Raw genomic sequence first — 17,279 nt, 5'->3', positions numbered from 1 at the left:
AGGCCAACAGGCGCACAATGCAGGGTGACAATCAAAGAAATGATTGACAGCGGAACTGTTAGTGACCACGAAGTTCGCTCCAACAGCTGCCGTCATTTCAAGACATTCCAGCGAGTCGTAGCGTTTGATGCCTTGAGTTTTCCACCAGCGGAAAATCATGGGATTGAGGTTAAACTGTTGAAATGCAAAGTGTGTTGGAGTTAGGCTTGATGGTTTGTGATCCTCGTTTTGACCGTGAGTTTATAAAGGGATTAATGTCAAATTGACCCAGGAAGCGGCAATTGGAAAACGTCCTTGAAATCCATGAGTACCTGGGAACCTTTGTATTTTAATAAAAAAGTTAGAAAAAGTTAAAAGTTAAGTAAAAGTTAGATTCGATCGAGGACACGCTGTCAATAAACCAAAGTGGCTCATCAGATCACCTCTGATTGAAGTACGGATCAGTCTGCTATATAATTATAGAATTTCTTCCAGACAGCCTGGTATCAAAAATCTGAGCCCAGGGCCAGATTAATTGCGTTCTGATGTTACATATTAAAATGTGGTGATTTTTTTCTTTATAGGAGTGTCCGACGTTAAGGAATACGCTTCCTCATACAGAGTTACTTTCGCAGGAAAAACAAATCTTAGCAAGGACTATTGAAATCCATGAAAAAGAAAATTGGTGGTGGCCACACAATTTTCACAGATAATGAACCAACGGTAATTGAACATAACAATGTATGGCCTTTTTTCCCATACTTCCCTCCGGAATTATTTAAATATTTCTGGAAAATGTGTTGTTACCCGGCTTGGATTTCAACAATACTCGCCAGACCTACTTTTCCCAAATTGTCACAAAACGCGCAAAAATACCTTTGTATATGTAGGTAACGTCTTTAAATAAACCCGTATTTCTAGACCCATCCCGAGATGCGCTGTTCTTATGCGCTATGCCAGAATAAAGCACCATCCTTAACTATTATTCAACTGGTCCAGGATGTTTGGTCGAGTGGGCCGCGAAGAAATCATCATTTATCTTCATCTTTTTATCCCTCGCATTTTTTCCGCAAGCGCAGTATTTTCTTCTTTTCCAATATGATCTGAACACGTCTAAAACTTCTTTCACAAATACCACTCATCGCCATTCAAATCCTAGCAGTATGCAGGATGTTTGTCCATGAACTTAGTTTAATGGCCTAAGCTCCCACAAGTCTCCTATAGCTGCTGAGTGGTAAAGCATCCGAACTAGTACAGCTAACTCTCGTCTTACGGACACCTCGCTATCACGGACACCCCGATAACACGGACAGCAGCTAATTCCCCAGCGAAAATAAATTAGAGTGTAGAACAGTACAACTTGAAAAAGTTATATTGTGTACCTGGCAACTTTACGAAATGTCTGTTCTGGTTAACCATAAACAGACACTCGCGAAGTCTTCAGTAATCTTATTCCATCTAGTTTGCCTTAAAGAGAGGACTTCCGACTTCCAAGCGAGGGAGGAGAATATTGACTTGTCTTGGCCCAGTTGTTCAGAGCCCGTTTAAGCTAATCCTGGATAACTGAGAACTTTGATTCCAGTTTAAATACTAAAGAATAAAGATTTTAAAAAAGATTTTTGTCCGTCAGTTTTGACGTTTTCTTTTCTTTACTGTTAGCTTAAAATAAGATTTAAAACATTTTTAACGAGCGAAATGAAAATCTCGGTTAACGTTTTATCGTGGATTAGCGTTAATCGGCTTTCGGACAAACGGGTCCTGGTTCCTATGCATGGGGGACTGGTGAATATCAGCCGAGCTGTAGTTTTAAGAGCTGAGATTCGCCGAAACGGCGTTACCTTCCCTCGTGACAGAAATATGTATTACGAACCCCTTGAAATGCGTTGCGGTATATTTTATATGGAACTGCAAACGGTAGGTAAAACGGTCTCGTTGCCGTAGAAACATCTGAACCCCTTGACAAATTTCGATAAATGATGCAGGTGGTCTCCTGTTTCACCAGAAATACACTTTGCATCTCTCCAGATGTTCAATCGTTTTGTGAAACCGCATGCGCAGTGATCCAATAAACATGTTACCAAAGCCCGTTGTCTGATTAAGGTTACCGTGTACCTTCAGGGGTGGCTTCAGGGGTGGCTTCAGTTAAACGGATATAGCGCCTCTCAGTTACATCACAGATACTTAAAGCTCATAGAACTGGGTATTCAAATATTTCATTGCTTTTCCAAGAAAATAAATTTCCAGGTTTTTCGTAAAGTCGGAACTTGAAGGTCCAGGTCATCGTTCAAGAGTTCCAACTCAATGCGATTTTTATATTTTGGAAGTTTGTTTTTTTTCTCCAGGTCAGGATCGCAAAAGCTTAAAAAACGTGTCGGGGAATTCCTTAATTCGATTTCGTTCAAAAGTTACAAAACATGTTCAAAACTGCGAGAAAACTATGCGGAGTGAACGCACCGAAATGGCCTTCAAGGAGAGAATTTTTAGAATTATCAAATTCCCCGACACCCTTTTGTTGGTTATATATTTTTCTAGCATCTGGCCAAATTTTACTGAAATCGGCCAAATTGTTGTTGAGTTGTAACTCTTGAAAGTGTCCCCTGCAAGCGAAAATTAAAATTTGAGAAAACAGCGCTTGAAAAAAAATTCTCGCTACAAAAAACAAGTACCGCCCCCCAACGCCTTTATGGAAAATTAGCCAATCATTTTGCAAGCTACTTTTTCTTCCGGTCACCTCCTGTGAAAATTTTCTCGCAGTTTTGCGCGTACTCGCGTTCCAGAGTAATCAACTCCTTCACCATTGTTGGATATCTGCGGTGTTTGTTGAACGCGCACGTCGATTTTGTAATCTGCAATGATTACGGGAAAAACAAAATGGGGACTGAAGCCGACCTCAATAAGCAAAGCTGTTGGGCCGAAGCAGAAGCGGCTGAGGAGGGTAAAATTATCAGCGTTACGGAATTATCGGGGAACCACCGTAACCACATGTATTGTCGCAGTCAAAACGAAAATTCTTGCTGCTCTTCAGTCGAAAAGCCGGCGAATAAAGCTATTCGAACGAAATATTGTTGAGAATAGCGAAGTTTCGAAATTGCTTATCGAAAGTTCGAGTGAAAATTCGCTCTTGAATGAACGTCCCAAATCGGTTAATGCTGCAAATAGGAAACAAGTATCCGTTTGACGCTTGAAAGAAAACGTTTAAACGGAATCGTTTAAAAGAGCTGACTCGGTTTAACGCTTTGGAAATTACCGTAATACAGTAAGTCTTTGTGAAAACGCTACAAGCAAAAGCGGCGGCTTTCCCTTTACAAGTTGATATCTTATAGCGACGGGCGACGTGAGAAAAGATCAAGTCATAGGACATGATTCTTAGCGTTATTTTTCAATTGCCTTTTTGTTTTGTTTCCGCTTGCCGAGACTTGTAAGTTTTGCGAACCCGAACACAAGTGATCTGATAACTTTCAGCAGCAAATAAAAGAAGGAAGCTCATGAAGCGCGATTCACGGACTCGCGAATTGAAACATTTACAAGCGCGTCTCCAAATATTCGCTTCGCTGGAAGATTTTAAGACCTTTACCTACTTTAAAGTGTAGCTTAAAGCTTTTGTCTTCTTTTATGTCAGTGTCGTACTCGAACAAACGCAAGTTCTTCCACTAAATACAGGATATTCGAAGTGCGAGAACGTGTGGGATTCAAGACTATAAAAAGACCGTTCGCGCAAATATCACAACGGGTGGTTACACCGGCAGCAGTATGCTGTCGATTAAAGTAAAATTTAACTTCCGGTGGAAATCGCTTACGTCCCAATTTCTCGGCAAATACTCACTTTTTTTGAAAGTTCATTTTTTGTTTGTAAGAACTTAGCTTACTGGGAAGTTTGTTTTTATCTAAAAAAAATTAAAATCCAAAAATTTTCTCTCTGAAGGTACACGGTAACTTTAATATTAGCGTTGGGTTTTACTGTTAACATTCGAGAGATTAAAATGACGACGTTGAGTTTTACCAGAAAGCTGATCCCAGAGAGAAATGAAGGTCTAATGAGTTTCTCTTCTTATTGCTTCTCTCTAGATTTTCTCCTCGATTGCAAAATTGTCTTTACTTTCTATAATCTAGGCGCATCTGTGTCCGGTTATTGTATGGTGCCGAAGGAAATTGCTAGCTAAGATTTGCTGAAAGAGGATTTGATGCGCAGCTGCTATAAAAAGGCGAATCTTCCAAGTGCTGGCTATGGCAAAAGAACGTGCTCGAGCTTTAGTGATTTGCGCGCTCCAAAGTATCGTTGAAGATCAGATTCTACTGGGCGTCCTCGATGCCAGCAAAAACCGATAAGAGCTCGGCGTGTATAATAATTTGGAGACCAACAAGAAGCTCACGTAGAATAGACGATGAGAAGTCCAAAGACTACTGCAAAGCTGACACAACGTAATATATTTAAAAACAATATTTCGGCTGGCCAAACCAGCCTTCTACAGGTTTAGATGTTACTAAATTATATAAATGAAATTACAATATTATATTATGGAGGACATTGCAATATATAGGAGCGGCGGAAATGACGTTTACAAGGTGGTACCGAACGATAAGAAAATAAGTAAAATAAAATAAAAAAATTACAATTTATCACGTCTATTTAAACCGTGGGGTTACAAGGTCCCCGCTAAATCTATAAGAAAAGGCTCTCTGGCTTTTCTGATTGTACAAGCAAGCAGGATCTTCGTTCACGGCCTTAACAGTTTTTAAAGGTTTCACGTAGAATGTTTTGATTTTCACTGGATCTACGAAAGTGAAATTTCACATCCCTGAGGATAACGCTTTCTGCTATTGGCAAACTCATTATTATAGTAGCCTGCAATGTAGGCGCATTGTTTTGGTTCAGCGCATTAGCCGCCATCTTGGATGTTAAAAGCATAGGAAGATTGGGGAGAGTAGAAAGTGTGAACAACGAGGTGGACATCAGAGCAAAAGAAAAAATAGGGAGAGGGAGAGGGAGGGGAGGCCTTTTCTCTCCGTCCTCATCTCCGCCTCCTTTCCCCAACTCCCTAAGATTTTCAAAATCCAACATAGCGGCTACGACCAAACGACTAACAGAGATTCTGGCTCTTGCGCACCGCCCGTAAACGCCTGCATTGTAGGCCATTGTAAAGTCAGTCAAGCGATGAATTCACTGAAGCGTCAAATTTCAAAGAGGATTTTTTCAAACAGCGGGATTTTAGGGCAAGTGTTTCCTTCCTGTCCCGTTCCTTCCCTTTCTTTTCCTTTGTTTGTTTTTTCTGTTTGTTGTTGTTGTTCTTGTTGTTGTTCTTGTTGTTTTTTTTTTTTTTTTGTTCTCCGCTCTCGTCCCAATTTTCACGTATTAAAACACCGAAAAAAAGCGCAAAAGCAGGACACGGAAAGGCTTGCTAAGCAGGCTATCCGAACGGTAGTTTTTATTGCCCCCGCAGGGCTTTCGCCCAGAGGCGAAAGCCCGAGGAGCCATCATTGAAGGTTGCGCGGACATATACAGAATGTACTTACAGTCAGAATATACAGTTTGTATAACAGATAAAATCTCGATTTGCTCAAACAGGGGCCGCATGGAATCGTTGGGTAATGATGACGTTTCATCACTGAACGCCCGCATGGAATCGTTGGGTAATGATAACGTTTCATTACAGAACGCCCGCAAGTATTTAGTGGGTAATGCTTGTGACGTCACAATTACTGTTAAATTTTTTATGACATCAAACTTACTATGGTTTATTGTCATTACAAAAACAATAAGCCATTATTTCTCCCAATTTATTTATAATTACTCCTTGGTACCCAAGGCACAAGTAGTATTAGAGAAATGTCTTATGGCCACCTTGCCTGTTTACATGAAATATCAATTCAAATTGTATCCTTTTCTCTCTCTTTATTCAACTATATTATATTGCCAATCAGAGGCTTCCTTTCGGATGATTTGAAATAGGCTCAGTGATCCGACACCACTCAAATTACAGTGAATCCAATGAGCTGGTAATGTGGATCATTGCTCAAAGTGGTATCGTTGCATCCTTTGATGCACAATAAGCTGAGTAGTCCAGATCAATGACCACAGATCCTCAACCGCATCATCTAAAAAGAACACTAGTCACTTTTAAACAACTACTTTACAACAATGCAAAAACCATTGAGACAACTCTTTCGCACAGTTTTCCAAGTTTTTAAAGCTTTTTCACAGCGGGGGCGGCTGTAGTGTCAACTATTACTAGTTCACCTTAATAGAGAACAATAGAAATTACAAAGATGCAAATAAACAACATTTAAAAAAAATCAGCAAGATTATCATTTTTACGAAATTTATACACAATTGGAAGCCGTTACCTATGAAAAGTTTTCTTTTATCTGCATGTTGAATAGCTAAGGGAAGCATTACTGTTCTCGTCGTTGTTTTATTAATCTGTCTGACCAAAAAACATTCTGCGTTGAGTACTCCAAGAAAACAAATCCGTTTAACTTAAGCCGGTTCTCTTGTTTCGTCCTTCAGCGAGTTATTTGTTGTCTTAAGGCTTCCGCCAGATAATCGTTTCCAGTTGAACATAATAAACTTAGATTCTGTCTTCACTGATTAAAAACGCACGTGCCTCGATCGGTAATACAAGCGCCTTTTTCGTCTCCATGCATGCGATGGCACTTTGTTGATTTTTTGTCGGCTTTGTTTCTCTCGCTTTTTTAATCGGATGTTTTAGGTGATTTGAATCATACAGGGGTTTTAATCGAACAGTTGCTCTACTCTTGGTTGCTGTATACGAAATATTTTTTTTTTATCAACGCATCACTCGACCTATATCAGAATACATCCACATCCTACTGTACCACTCGATTATTTCCGGTCTCTCCCCTGCCCTGATATTTCCAAGAGACAGTTACTGTTTATTGCGAGTTTTTCTTTTTGTGGCAGGCACTTAGCAGGTATGTCACGACCTTGGGGGTCATAAATAAATACATGATAAATCGTTACAAATACGCTATTATAACTATCGACTTGTGGCATAAAATAGCACCCCACATAAGGATATTAATTGTTGATCAAGAAACTAGACTGGCAATAGACCCATCAAATTTCTCCACTTTATTCTGTTGACGTAGCCTTTTGACTATCCGCTAAAAGAACTAAGAGAAGTGCAAAATTAGATATATTAATGTGTCACGTAAAGGGAACATGTCCTGGAAACATGTCCTCACGATCCACTAGCATAATACATTGCTAACTATTTAAAAATCGCGAAGTGATTATGCGCAAAAAACGTCCCGTCTCTGGCGATTTACTTTTGTGTGTTTGTTTGGTTGCTGTTGTCGTTTCTTTGTGTTTATTTTTGTTTTTGTTTTTTACAAATAATCAGAAGCACGTTGAAGAAAGCAAGTCCATTAACCACCTTTCAAAAGCACGCGTGTCTCCCTGAAAATACCTAATAATCCTGATGCAGTGGCATCAAATCTCTTCACACTTCATATGTCAAAATATTCTTACGATGAAGCAAGTATATTTGAAATCAAATTAAACAAGATTTACGAGCTTAGCTTAAGTGTATTAATATTATAAAAAGTCACGTTCCTAAATATTTAGCTTTCAATATGTTAATCAGCTACTGGCGGAAAGAAGTTAAACCTAACTCGCTAAGCGCGACACCTAAACAGGCTCTCGTTTGACCCCCCCCCCCCCCCCCCCCACCCAGGCCCTCCCCCCATATTAATCCCGTTTCCTATTCCGCCAGAAACACGCGCGATGTCAAATATCTGAGATCAAGATATTTGTTGCGCCATGATCTTAATCGTTTTCTCGACGACGAAGGTTTCAAGACTTCTCCGTCTCCTAATCTAGCTTGCAAAAAATGGCTCCCATCCCCTATCTACGACACAGTATTTCCGCCAAGGAAGTGTCCAATATCCCGCATCCCGCCTTTGTAAGTCCATTTCAACCTATCCCGAATTCCACACCTCTCCAAACTAAAGGTTAACCATTGTTGTGAGTAAGCAGACTTCCTGTGTTTTCACGACCCTGAGCAATGGGGCAATAAAACCAGTTGGTAAAAATATAATTTGAAGAAGAAATAAAGTTAGCCTTCCTCGCAACCTAGTTCCCAGCGTCTCTCTTCTTCCCTCCCTCCTGGAGCGAGAGAGGGGCGGGAAGAAGAGAGACGCTGGGAACTAGGTTGCCTTCCTCGTAGACACTCTTTCGACTCATCCCAGGAAAGATTGCGTGACGAGCCAAAAGAGCGAGTGCGAGGGAGGCTAAAATAAAGTCAACAAGGGAGCAGTTTCCGTCAAATGGTCTAACATCAAGTATTGGATGCGTATTAAGGGGGCGCGTTTCAGATCTACGAGGAAATGCTTTCGAAATAATTATCATTCCAAAAGTATTTACTCGTGTATTTTTAATTTTTTTTTCCTGTAGTGCCCTGTATGTTTCAGGAATCAAAAAATTTCCCGATTGACAATAGCTAAATGTTTTGCTGAACGAACTAAGGAGATTAAAAAAAAAACTAAAACTTCGATAAAGACAAGGAGAAAATGGGGATAGGTTTCTGACTTTTTGATATAGGAGAGTATTTTTAAACAACCGAATTGGTTTGCGTTTAAAAGGTCAAACCGACTTATTAGCTTTGCTAATCCATTGAAAGTTTAAAGCAATGCGGTTATCACGACACGGAAACGTCGTTCAATGTGATTGTTAGGTAAAACTTCTTACAGCACCTAACTGCTAGAAATACCATGGACACGAATATAAATTTCTTGAAATTAAAATGACTCAGCGAGTATACAATTAACACTGATTTTAACTGTCCTCTTCCGGCCTATTGATATTGAGACAACTGCGGATATTGCGTGAAGTCTAGGCACTAAGTAAGAGGAGAAAGGGAGAGGGGGGGGGGGGGGGCGCATACTGAGAATACCGTTTTGATTATGACATGGGTGGGTACTATTTTTTCGAACACGAAGGTTATGTTTACCCTCAAACTTCGACTACCTCTTCTCCGCCATCCAGACCACACTTCTACGTTTTTTATTATCCCTTTAGTATCCACGGACATTTTAAATACATCACTGCATGCTCGGACAGGTAAAAATGTTCAACACGTACTGTCATTGATATGATATCCGCAAAGGGAAGCTTAATCTTCAGTTGATGCAAGATGTCTGACGAGTACCATCTCCCGTTGCAGTTTTGCCTCATTCTATTCACCCTTGTGCTGTTTGTGCAAAGCACTGAAGGTACCTGCGCTCAATTTGCCTCTTATTTTGTTCTATGATATTGATAATTGGTTTTTCAATTCGTTCTCAACTTGGCCTTCAACAAAATTTTGGGGGTTGGGTGCACATGTCCAACATACAGGAAATAACTATATAAAATAATTTCATCCATTTCAACTTAGGTCTAAACACAATTTATGATTGTATTTTGCCTTTTTATAATAAATGATCCCTGGCTACAGCGTATTTGGACTTTAATTTCCAGCTGGTTAGTTTGACAAAGATTTAGGTTTTGGACGCACACTAGTAATGGGGGAAACTACACTTAAATAATTGTGCAAAAATATTACTGACAGACATTTTAGCGCCAATTACAAGCAGTCATAAGTGAACTTGTTTCCTTTTCTTTCTTTATTCACAGCGGCTAAATTCAAGACAGGGAAAATTAACATGACAACAGCCAATCCAGGACTCTTTGCTTGCCAGAAGGTCTCTTTCGCGCAGCCTTTTGGCGGAAGGGAAGTTAAGGTGTTCGCTTCATTTGGGCATTCAGTCAAAAACCCATCTCGTGGTAATGGTGGCGCAATTTGGGTGGAATCAGAGGAAACGAATCAATTCACAACCTGTATTTCCGAATACGGTGACGGTTCCAATGGAACTGCGGAAGTGAACTGGATCGCGGTCCAATCTGTTCCTTCTGGTGCTCAAGTAGGCACTACTGCCTTGAACTCTTGGACCACTGGAACGGAGTGCAAAAAGATTGGCTTCCTACAGGTAAGTCAAAGTTTCGGATGAATTTTCAGTTTCCAGAAATAAGCGCGTGTAAAGTAACAGTGTTTTCTTGTCGCCTGTTCAACACAGCCAAGGGAGCTACTAATCGGAATTTTTGGTGGGGGTGGGTGGCTCAGGAGTCCAAACCCTGAATTTATTTCAGACCAAAATATGTAATTTTTCGGTACTCTTTTTCAAACTTATTTCAGACCTGTTCTATCGAAACCATACCCGTTTTTCACTTTCAGACCAAAACGGTTTAAAAAAAAGTATACCCTTTGGCACCGCACATACATGTATGACTTATATACGGGAGCACCTTTTTCCCCGGGGGAGGGGAGGTTCAGCAATCGCCAACCATTTTCCACCAGCCTAAAAGCAAAAAAGTCTTTTTTAAAAAAAGATGTGCATCAGTTTCCAACTTTATTTTCGAAAGTTAATCATCCGTTACAGGATGTCAACCAAGCTCTTGAAACACTCATCGTGAACATTTAGTTTTCGCTGGCAATCTGCAACATGATCTTTTCCTAACTGATCTGAAAGGCTGCATTTTCGAGCTCATGTCTTATGACACCAGCGTGGGAGGATATGATAGAAAGGGAGGATAGAGAGGCTATAGCCAATTGGTCTGCCCCCTACCAGTTGGGATTTTTAACTGCAAAATGTTATTTCATGCAATTAGGCTGCCAAATACTTCAATACTTAAGAACACTTCTATGTAAAAATCAAACAAAGTGGAAAAGAAAATTTTTGACCCCCCTCTTAAATTTGGCATGAAAATAGACCTTCAGGGAGGATTTGCCGAAACGCTCTTTATGAACGTCCTTACTTCATTGTTGCCATAGTAACATCAGATGTTTGTTGGCACCACAAACTCCAATTTTCAACTCAGAACCTGCTGTGAAAAGTGCCAAAGTAAGAAAACAACTCTTAAGTCGATTACTACGCTACAACTTAAGACTTACACCAAAGTTAAAACATTTATTCGACTTTACAAAAATATATGTGGCTTTTTGTTTTATCATTTGTAAATAAATTAAACGGTTATTGAAGTAGACAGTGTTTCGGCCATTTTAATTGATGGGTAAAACAGGTAACATATTTTCTTGACTTTCTCTAAAAGTACATCAGTTCTAGAAATGAAACTATATTGCTGCAGAATCGTACCCAGTCGCTATTTACGTGTTTTTTTGGGTGAGAAGATTGGATACGAGAATGGATTGAGGCGCGCGGGGTGTTATGGGAAGAGGAGAAGGAAAAATAGCGACTGGCAGATTTCGATCCAATATGGCGTTGGTCCGAAGAGTGATTTCTTTTTTGTCGGCTGGTAACGGTCGTGCTGCCGTAATGGCTTCTTCGCAGGAATATTCGCGGGAAGACGAAATATGACTGTAATACTAACCTTCGATCCACAATTCACTGAAAGAACTGCCCAATTAAATCACCCACATAGTCTTCCCGGGAATGTTCCCGCGAAGAAGCCATTACGGCAGCACGACATTACAAGCCAACAAAAAAGAAATCACTCATCGGACGAACGCTTTAGCTCGTTAAATACCAAACCAGAACCCGCAGTGAATTTTGACTGCAAGAAATGTCTAATATTACTCCGTTTTCTTGAAAAAGAGCACTGCACGGTTCTACGCACGATTGCACTGATCTGTCAAAAGAAATCTGCCAGTCGCTATTTTTCCTTCGCCTCTTCCCATGACACCCCGCGCGCCTCAATCCATCCTCGTATCCAATCTTCTCACCCCACAAAACACGTAAATAGCGACTGGGTACGAGTCTGATATTGCTGGTTTTCAGTGGACATTGTAATTACTAAACCTGTAAAAATTTCTGCGGGGCCGACTTATTTCATTCCTAAGGCAAAAAAGAAAAGACGCTATAACAGCGGATTTTCCGCATCTGGACATAATTACTGAACCCGTTGATTCGCCAGTGAAACGTTAGTAAACTGAAACGACCTTGTATTTAAAAAGATATATATTGCGTACTGGTTAAATTTCTGGTAAATCCATCTCTAAATGATAGTTATTTTTTAAACAATTCCAAGCAAAGTTAAGCTTACTTTCCGGCCGGTTTTGTCCAATTCTCCACGTTTTGACATAAGTTAAAGGAGTCGTTGCTTACTACAAATCATTCCAACTGTACAAAGTTCCAGACTTCTGAACCTTTCCTTGCAGCTTGTAAGGCTATTTATCGTCAGTGATATTCCGCGTTCTCGTTTCATACCATTAATGTACTTTTAGAGAAATTCAAGAAAATATGTTGCTTGTCTTACCCATCAATTAAAATGGCCGAAACACTGTCTACTTCATTGACTGTTTAATTTATTCACAAAATTATGATAAAGCAAAAAGCAACATATATTCTTGTAACATTTGATCAGCAGGGATTTGCTGAAGCAAAGGCATATATAATACCAGGAAAGATTTATTGCTGCTCGACGTTTTGGGGTCATCGTGACTCCATTATCAAGAGACTCTTGATACTGGAGTCACGATGACCCCGAAACGTCGAGCAGCAATAAACCTTCCCTGGTTTGTTATATATTTTTGTAAAGTCGAATAAATTTTATAACTTAAGTGTAAATCTTAAGTCGTAGTGTATTAGTAGACTTAAGAAATGTTTTCTTACATTTGGCACTTTTCACAGCAGGTTCCGAGTTCAAAATTGGAGTTTGTGGTGCCAACAAACATCTGATGTTACCATGGCAACAATGGAGTAAGGACGTTAATAAAGGGCGTTTTGGAACCTACCCCCTGAAGGTCTATTTGCATGCCAGATTTGAGTAAAGGTCAAACATTTTCATTTCCAACTTTGTTTGATTTTTACAGAGAAGTGTTTTTAAAGGTGTATTAGTGACGGGGACGTGCAGATGAGGCCAAGTTGATAGGCCAAAATTAAACTGGATCCCAATCGCTAATATTTCAAACTCAAAAAAGGTCTTCGCATCTACCCCATATCCCCTTCCCCCTGATCAGCATAGAGTGGGTGCCAAAAATTGTTTGTAGTTGAAGAGAAATCTTTGAGGGGGATTGCTTCCCTATATATTAAGTAATATAGGTAAGTGCTCGTCCAAAAGAAGTATTGTTATTGGTCTGAAAAAGGGTATAGAGTTTTACCATTTTGATCAATGTAAGTATGAACTCCTGGCTATAGATTCTAGAGACCACGTCTGAAAATGGCTATGGATTCTAGAGGCCAGGCTTGAAAAGGTTTTTTTTGGTCTGGAGCAGGGTCATGGTTTGAAGAAGCGGTTTGGGCTGCACACCCCCACAAAAAATTTCGAGCCGTACAACACCCCTCCCCCCCCCCCCCTGCTTCCCTTCCCTGGGGGAAAGATAAAATAATGTACTTTGCTTTTGGAATAAGACATGAAATTGAAATTAACACGTGCAAAATGAAACATGAGCTTTGATCCCACCTGCCAATAAGTAAAACATCAATTTCCTCAAAATCTTACATAAAATCTAGTCTTATGCCCCATTCACACCAAGTTAAACACGATTTAAAATTGTTTCCTCCATAAAAGCTGCTTTCAGATTTTTGTCGACTACAGATTTAGCACAAATGAAAGCATAAGTTAAAGTTTACTTGAATCCCATGTCAAAGTCAATGGTTGAGCTTTCTGTTACCAATTTTTTTTTTGTTAAACCTGGTTTAATTAAACACGTTTTGTTGGTGTGAATGGGGCTTTAGTCACAGTCTTAGTGTCCGAAACAGCTTAACACCAAGCACGTACGAGTTCTGTAGGTAGGTATCTTTAATCAAATTGGTATGGCGTTTTGTCAAAATTCTAATAATTATTCAAATTTTGACGAAACGCAAGTAAAATTATTCCCTATCTTCACTTTTATATCATGGGTAACAAATGACGCTATGTGTGCCCCTACGGCCTCTACCTCCCCAACCCCCCCCCCCCCCCCGCCCAATAAACAAATAAAATGTCCTCGATCGCATAATCGTACACTCCATCATCTGCCATTTATGCAACTGGTGGTTCTTTATTTATATTATCTGTAGTTGGTTACCTCACCCTTCAGTTGTGTAGTTTCAAGCCCTTTCTTATTTAATATTTGTTTTCCTAGCGTTTTTTATCTGCCCCAACTATTCTTGCCACTCCAAGTCACCAGTCTCCGGGAAAACCTCAAGATGCTATGGCTGTGTGGATTAACAATCAGAGTGAGGAAAGTTTTACGCTTTGTCTCAGAGAAACAAGGATTTTTGATGGCCTACACCAAAACATCAAAATTGTGAGTAATTTATTGACTGTTGGTTTCCTGCCTAAGATAGCGCTTACTCGTCTCAACTCCAGGCGAGATAATCTTTAAGCGAGCAGACTTTCTTAAAGATATGCCGACTATCATCGTGTTTACACCACCTTCTCTCTGCTAGCAGAGCGGATGAAACTACACGAGCGTAGCAATTCGAACGCGCTCACACTGTCAAAATGAAGGAACCAATCGGACGTTTTAAGATCAGTTTTTTCCGACCGTGTATTTATAAATTAGAATTACAACCACTAGATTTAATATTTACAGTTTTTATGCCCAGTTGTAAACACACTATTGTAACCCAGTAGCAAATTTAAGAGAAAATATTTTTGGACTTTTGAACAGTTGCATATTTACCAAAATTCACTTTTTTCTTAGTTTAATGGTATTTTTCGTTAATAAATTATTACTATTGTTGTTCTAAGATATAATTAAGATCTAATTTTTCTTTTGAACACACATGCTTAATCCAAAAATATTAATTGCACTGACTCAATCTACTGAGTCAAATCTTTCACTTATAAAGAAATGACCCCGTTCTGGTTTTAGGTCAAGGGAAGAAACACAAGTCAAAATGACAACGACAACAAACGTAAACAAAAATATATACAACTAAGCGCTTCCTTGTCTCATTTGATGTCAGATAAGCAAATTAAACTTGACAAAAGGGCCTTAAAACAAATGGAAGTAGGAAAAAAGGTCATAGTCGAGAAAACAATAGTTGACTTTCCTATTTGGTCATCTTTATGGTTGCCTTGCAGAACTGGTTAGCATTTACCAACCTGAGTTTCGAGAACTTTACTTTGACTGGCAGCTTACTGTTCGCGAAAAATAACTCTCTTCTTCAACAAGAAAACTTCGCCTTCTGTAAGGTAAGAAATGGTCAGTAGAAAAAGTATCATTATTTATTCATTCATTTCTGATTTGTTAGTTTGTTTCGTTGATTAAGACGAGATCAGAGTCCTGAAGTTCTCAGTAACCTAATCCAATCTACTGCATGACCTCAGCCCAATTGGCAGACTCGTTCCTTTTAAATATGATCTGAACCATTATCAAAGCAAATACTTGTTCTTGTGTCTGATAAAAGCTATATTTTTTTGTTACAGAAAATCAACTTCACAGAGCCATTCTTTGCTCCTCCTGTGGCAGTAGTGACGCCAAAACGCATTTACGACAACAAGAGTTCGGGGCTGTCTACAGGGTCAGGATGTGACGCAATTACCGCCTGGGTTGAGGTAAGGTGTTTTTGTTGTTGTGGTTTTTTTTAGTTTAACCATTTAATCAAGGGTAAAAAATAGTAATGTTTGGAGCAACTGGGTCAGCTTTGTTTATATCTTTATGATTTGCACAAGCAAGTCACCAATCTATCGTTTCATGCACTTCTTTATTTACTCACGTAAATTTAATAAGAAGCATGTTATCCTTACATAAATGGAAGACGTCCACGCTCAGGAAAAAAACTGTTAACTCTGAGCGCTTTAGAAGTCTAAGCACTTTTGACGAGGGAAAGGTTGATTGGGCGTCCCTTAGCTGAGCACCCTCTCATTAATTCAATGAAACCTGGAGGGTTGTTCTTTCCCTCTTCAAATTGACATGAAATCAAAACCAACAATTAGTCACTCACTCACTCATGCCCATATGCCGGCTTGGCATTTAGGGCAGCAACAAAATTAAGCCACTCCTGTTTGTCCCTGGCCAGCCTCTGAATGGTTCCCCAGGTATGATGTAAGGTCTTCAGTTCTGCTTCCACAGTCCGACGCCAGGTGATCTTGGGTCGTCCTCGCCTGCATCCCCCCTCTGGTGTCCAGTGAAGGGCTGTGCGAGTGATGTTGTCTTGCTCCCGTCGCATGACATGTCCAATCCATTTCCATCGTCTTCGCATTATTATGGTTCCCATGCTGTCCTGGTTGCAGCGAGCAAGAAGGTCTTAGTTGGAGATGGTTTCAGGCCAGAATATACGTAGGATTCTTCTGAGGTTTTTCGTGTGGAAGGTGGACAGCTTGTTGAGGTCGCTCTCTGTCATCCTCCAACATTCCGAGCCGTACAGTAGGGTGGAGATTACACAGCTCTGGTACAGTCTTAGTTTGGTCTTGGTGCTGTACTGGGATGACTTCCAAACGTTGTTCATCGTTCTAAACGCATTTCTGGCCTTACGTAGGCGGTTCATGATGACGCTGCCTGCCCCACCGTCATATCTGACAGTGCTCCCAAGGTATGCAAATTCTTCGGTCGTTGGTAGATCTTCTCCATTTACTGTGACAGGTGATAAGTTTGATACGTTCAGCATCATTCCCTCCGTCTTCTTCTGGCTGATCTTCAAGCCTACTTGCTGTGCAAAGGTATTTAGACGGGACGTCTTCTCCTGCATGTGCTGGTGGGTATGCGACATAAGTGCTAGATCGTCAGCAAAGTCCAAATCTTCAAGTTGTGTCAAGAGGGTCCATCTGATGCCTCGCGCTTGGTCTGCTGTTGTCTGCCTCATCACCCAGTCGATTGTCAAGTTGAAGAGCATCGCAGACATTTAACAGCCTTGTCTAACACCTGTCTTCACGCTGAAGCTGGTCTCGCTGCTTCCTACCCTGAATGTGAAGTTGTTGTAGAAACTCGTGATGACAAGAACAATCTCCTGCGGTATTCCATATGCCCTGACAATGCGCTATAATCTCTCTCGATGGATGCTATCAAAGGCCTTTTCAAGGTCTACGAAGTTGATGTACAACTGTCTCTGCCATTCTGTGCACTGTTCGATGATGTTTCGCAGAGTAAATATTTGGTCTGTGCACCCTCTTCCTGGTCGAAAACCGGGCTGCTCCTTTCGGAGTTGCTGGTCCACTGCCTCTTCAATTCGCTTGATGATGATTTTTGCGAGGATCTTGCTTGGAACAGACAGGAGGGTGATTCCTCTCCAGTTGTTACAATTGCTCAAGGCTCCCTTTTTCGGGATCTTTACTATGACGCCTTCCGTCCAATCCTCTGGTAGTTGTTTCTCGTCCCAGATGGCTGTAAAGAGTGGCTGAAGAACTTGCGCTGCAAGCT

At 40.3% G+C, this 17,279-nt stretch overlaps 1 protein-coding gene across 8 annotated transcripts in view; it reads left to right on the top strand.

Annotated features, from left to right (window-relative positions):
• The first annotated feature begins 9,078 nt into the window (after positions 1-9,078).
• The window catches only part of LOC146480238 (uncharacterized), a 68,298-nt gene continuing 60,097 nt past the window's right edge, over positions 9,079-17,279 (top strand). For 6 of the 8 annotated variants that reach the window (XM_085109921.1, XM_085109917.1, XM_085109920.1 and 3 more), the window contains exons 1-5: positions 9,080-9,210; positions 9,611-9,963; positions 14,058-14,222; positions 15,005-15,115; positions 15,350-15,478. In XM_085109921.1, the coding sequence (XP_084966047.1) occupies positions 9,132-9,210; positions 9,611-9,963; positions 14,058-14,222; positions 15,005-15,115; positions 15,350-15,478 (837 nt within the window). In that variant the 5' untranslated portion in view covers positions 9,080-9,131. Of the gene's footprint in view, positions 9,211-9,610; positions 9,964-14,057; positions 14,223-15,004; positions 15,116-15,349; positions 15,479-17,279 lie in introns of all 8 variants that reach the window. The other 2 variants (XM_085109919.1, XM_085109916.1) reach the window with 1 other exon arrangement.

This window comes from Pavona decussata, unplaced genomic scaffold (assembly GCF_977016875.1).
Source record: "Pavona decussata unplaced genomic scaffold, jaPavDecu1.1 SCAFFOLD_54, whole genome shotgun sequence".
NCBI lineage: Eukaryota > Metazoa > Cnidaria > Anthozoa > Scleractinia > Agariciidae > Pavona > Pavona decussata.
This window is presented reverse-complemented; position numbering and strand designations above follow the sequence as displayed.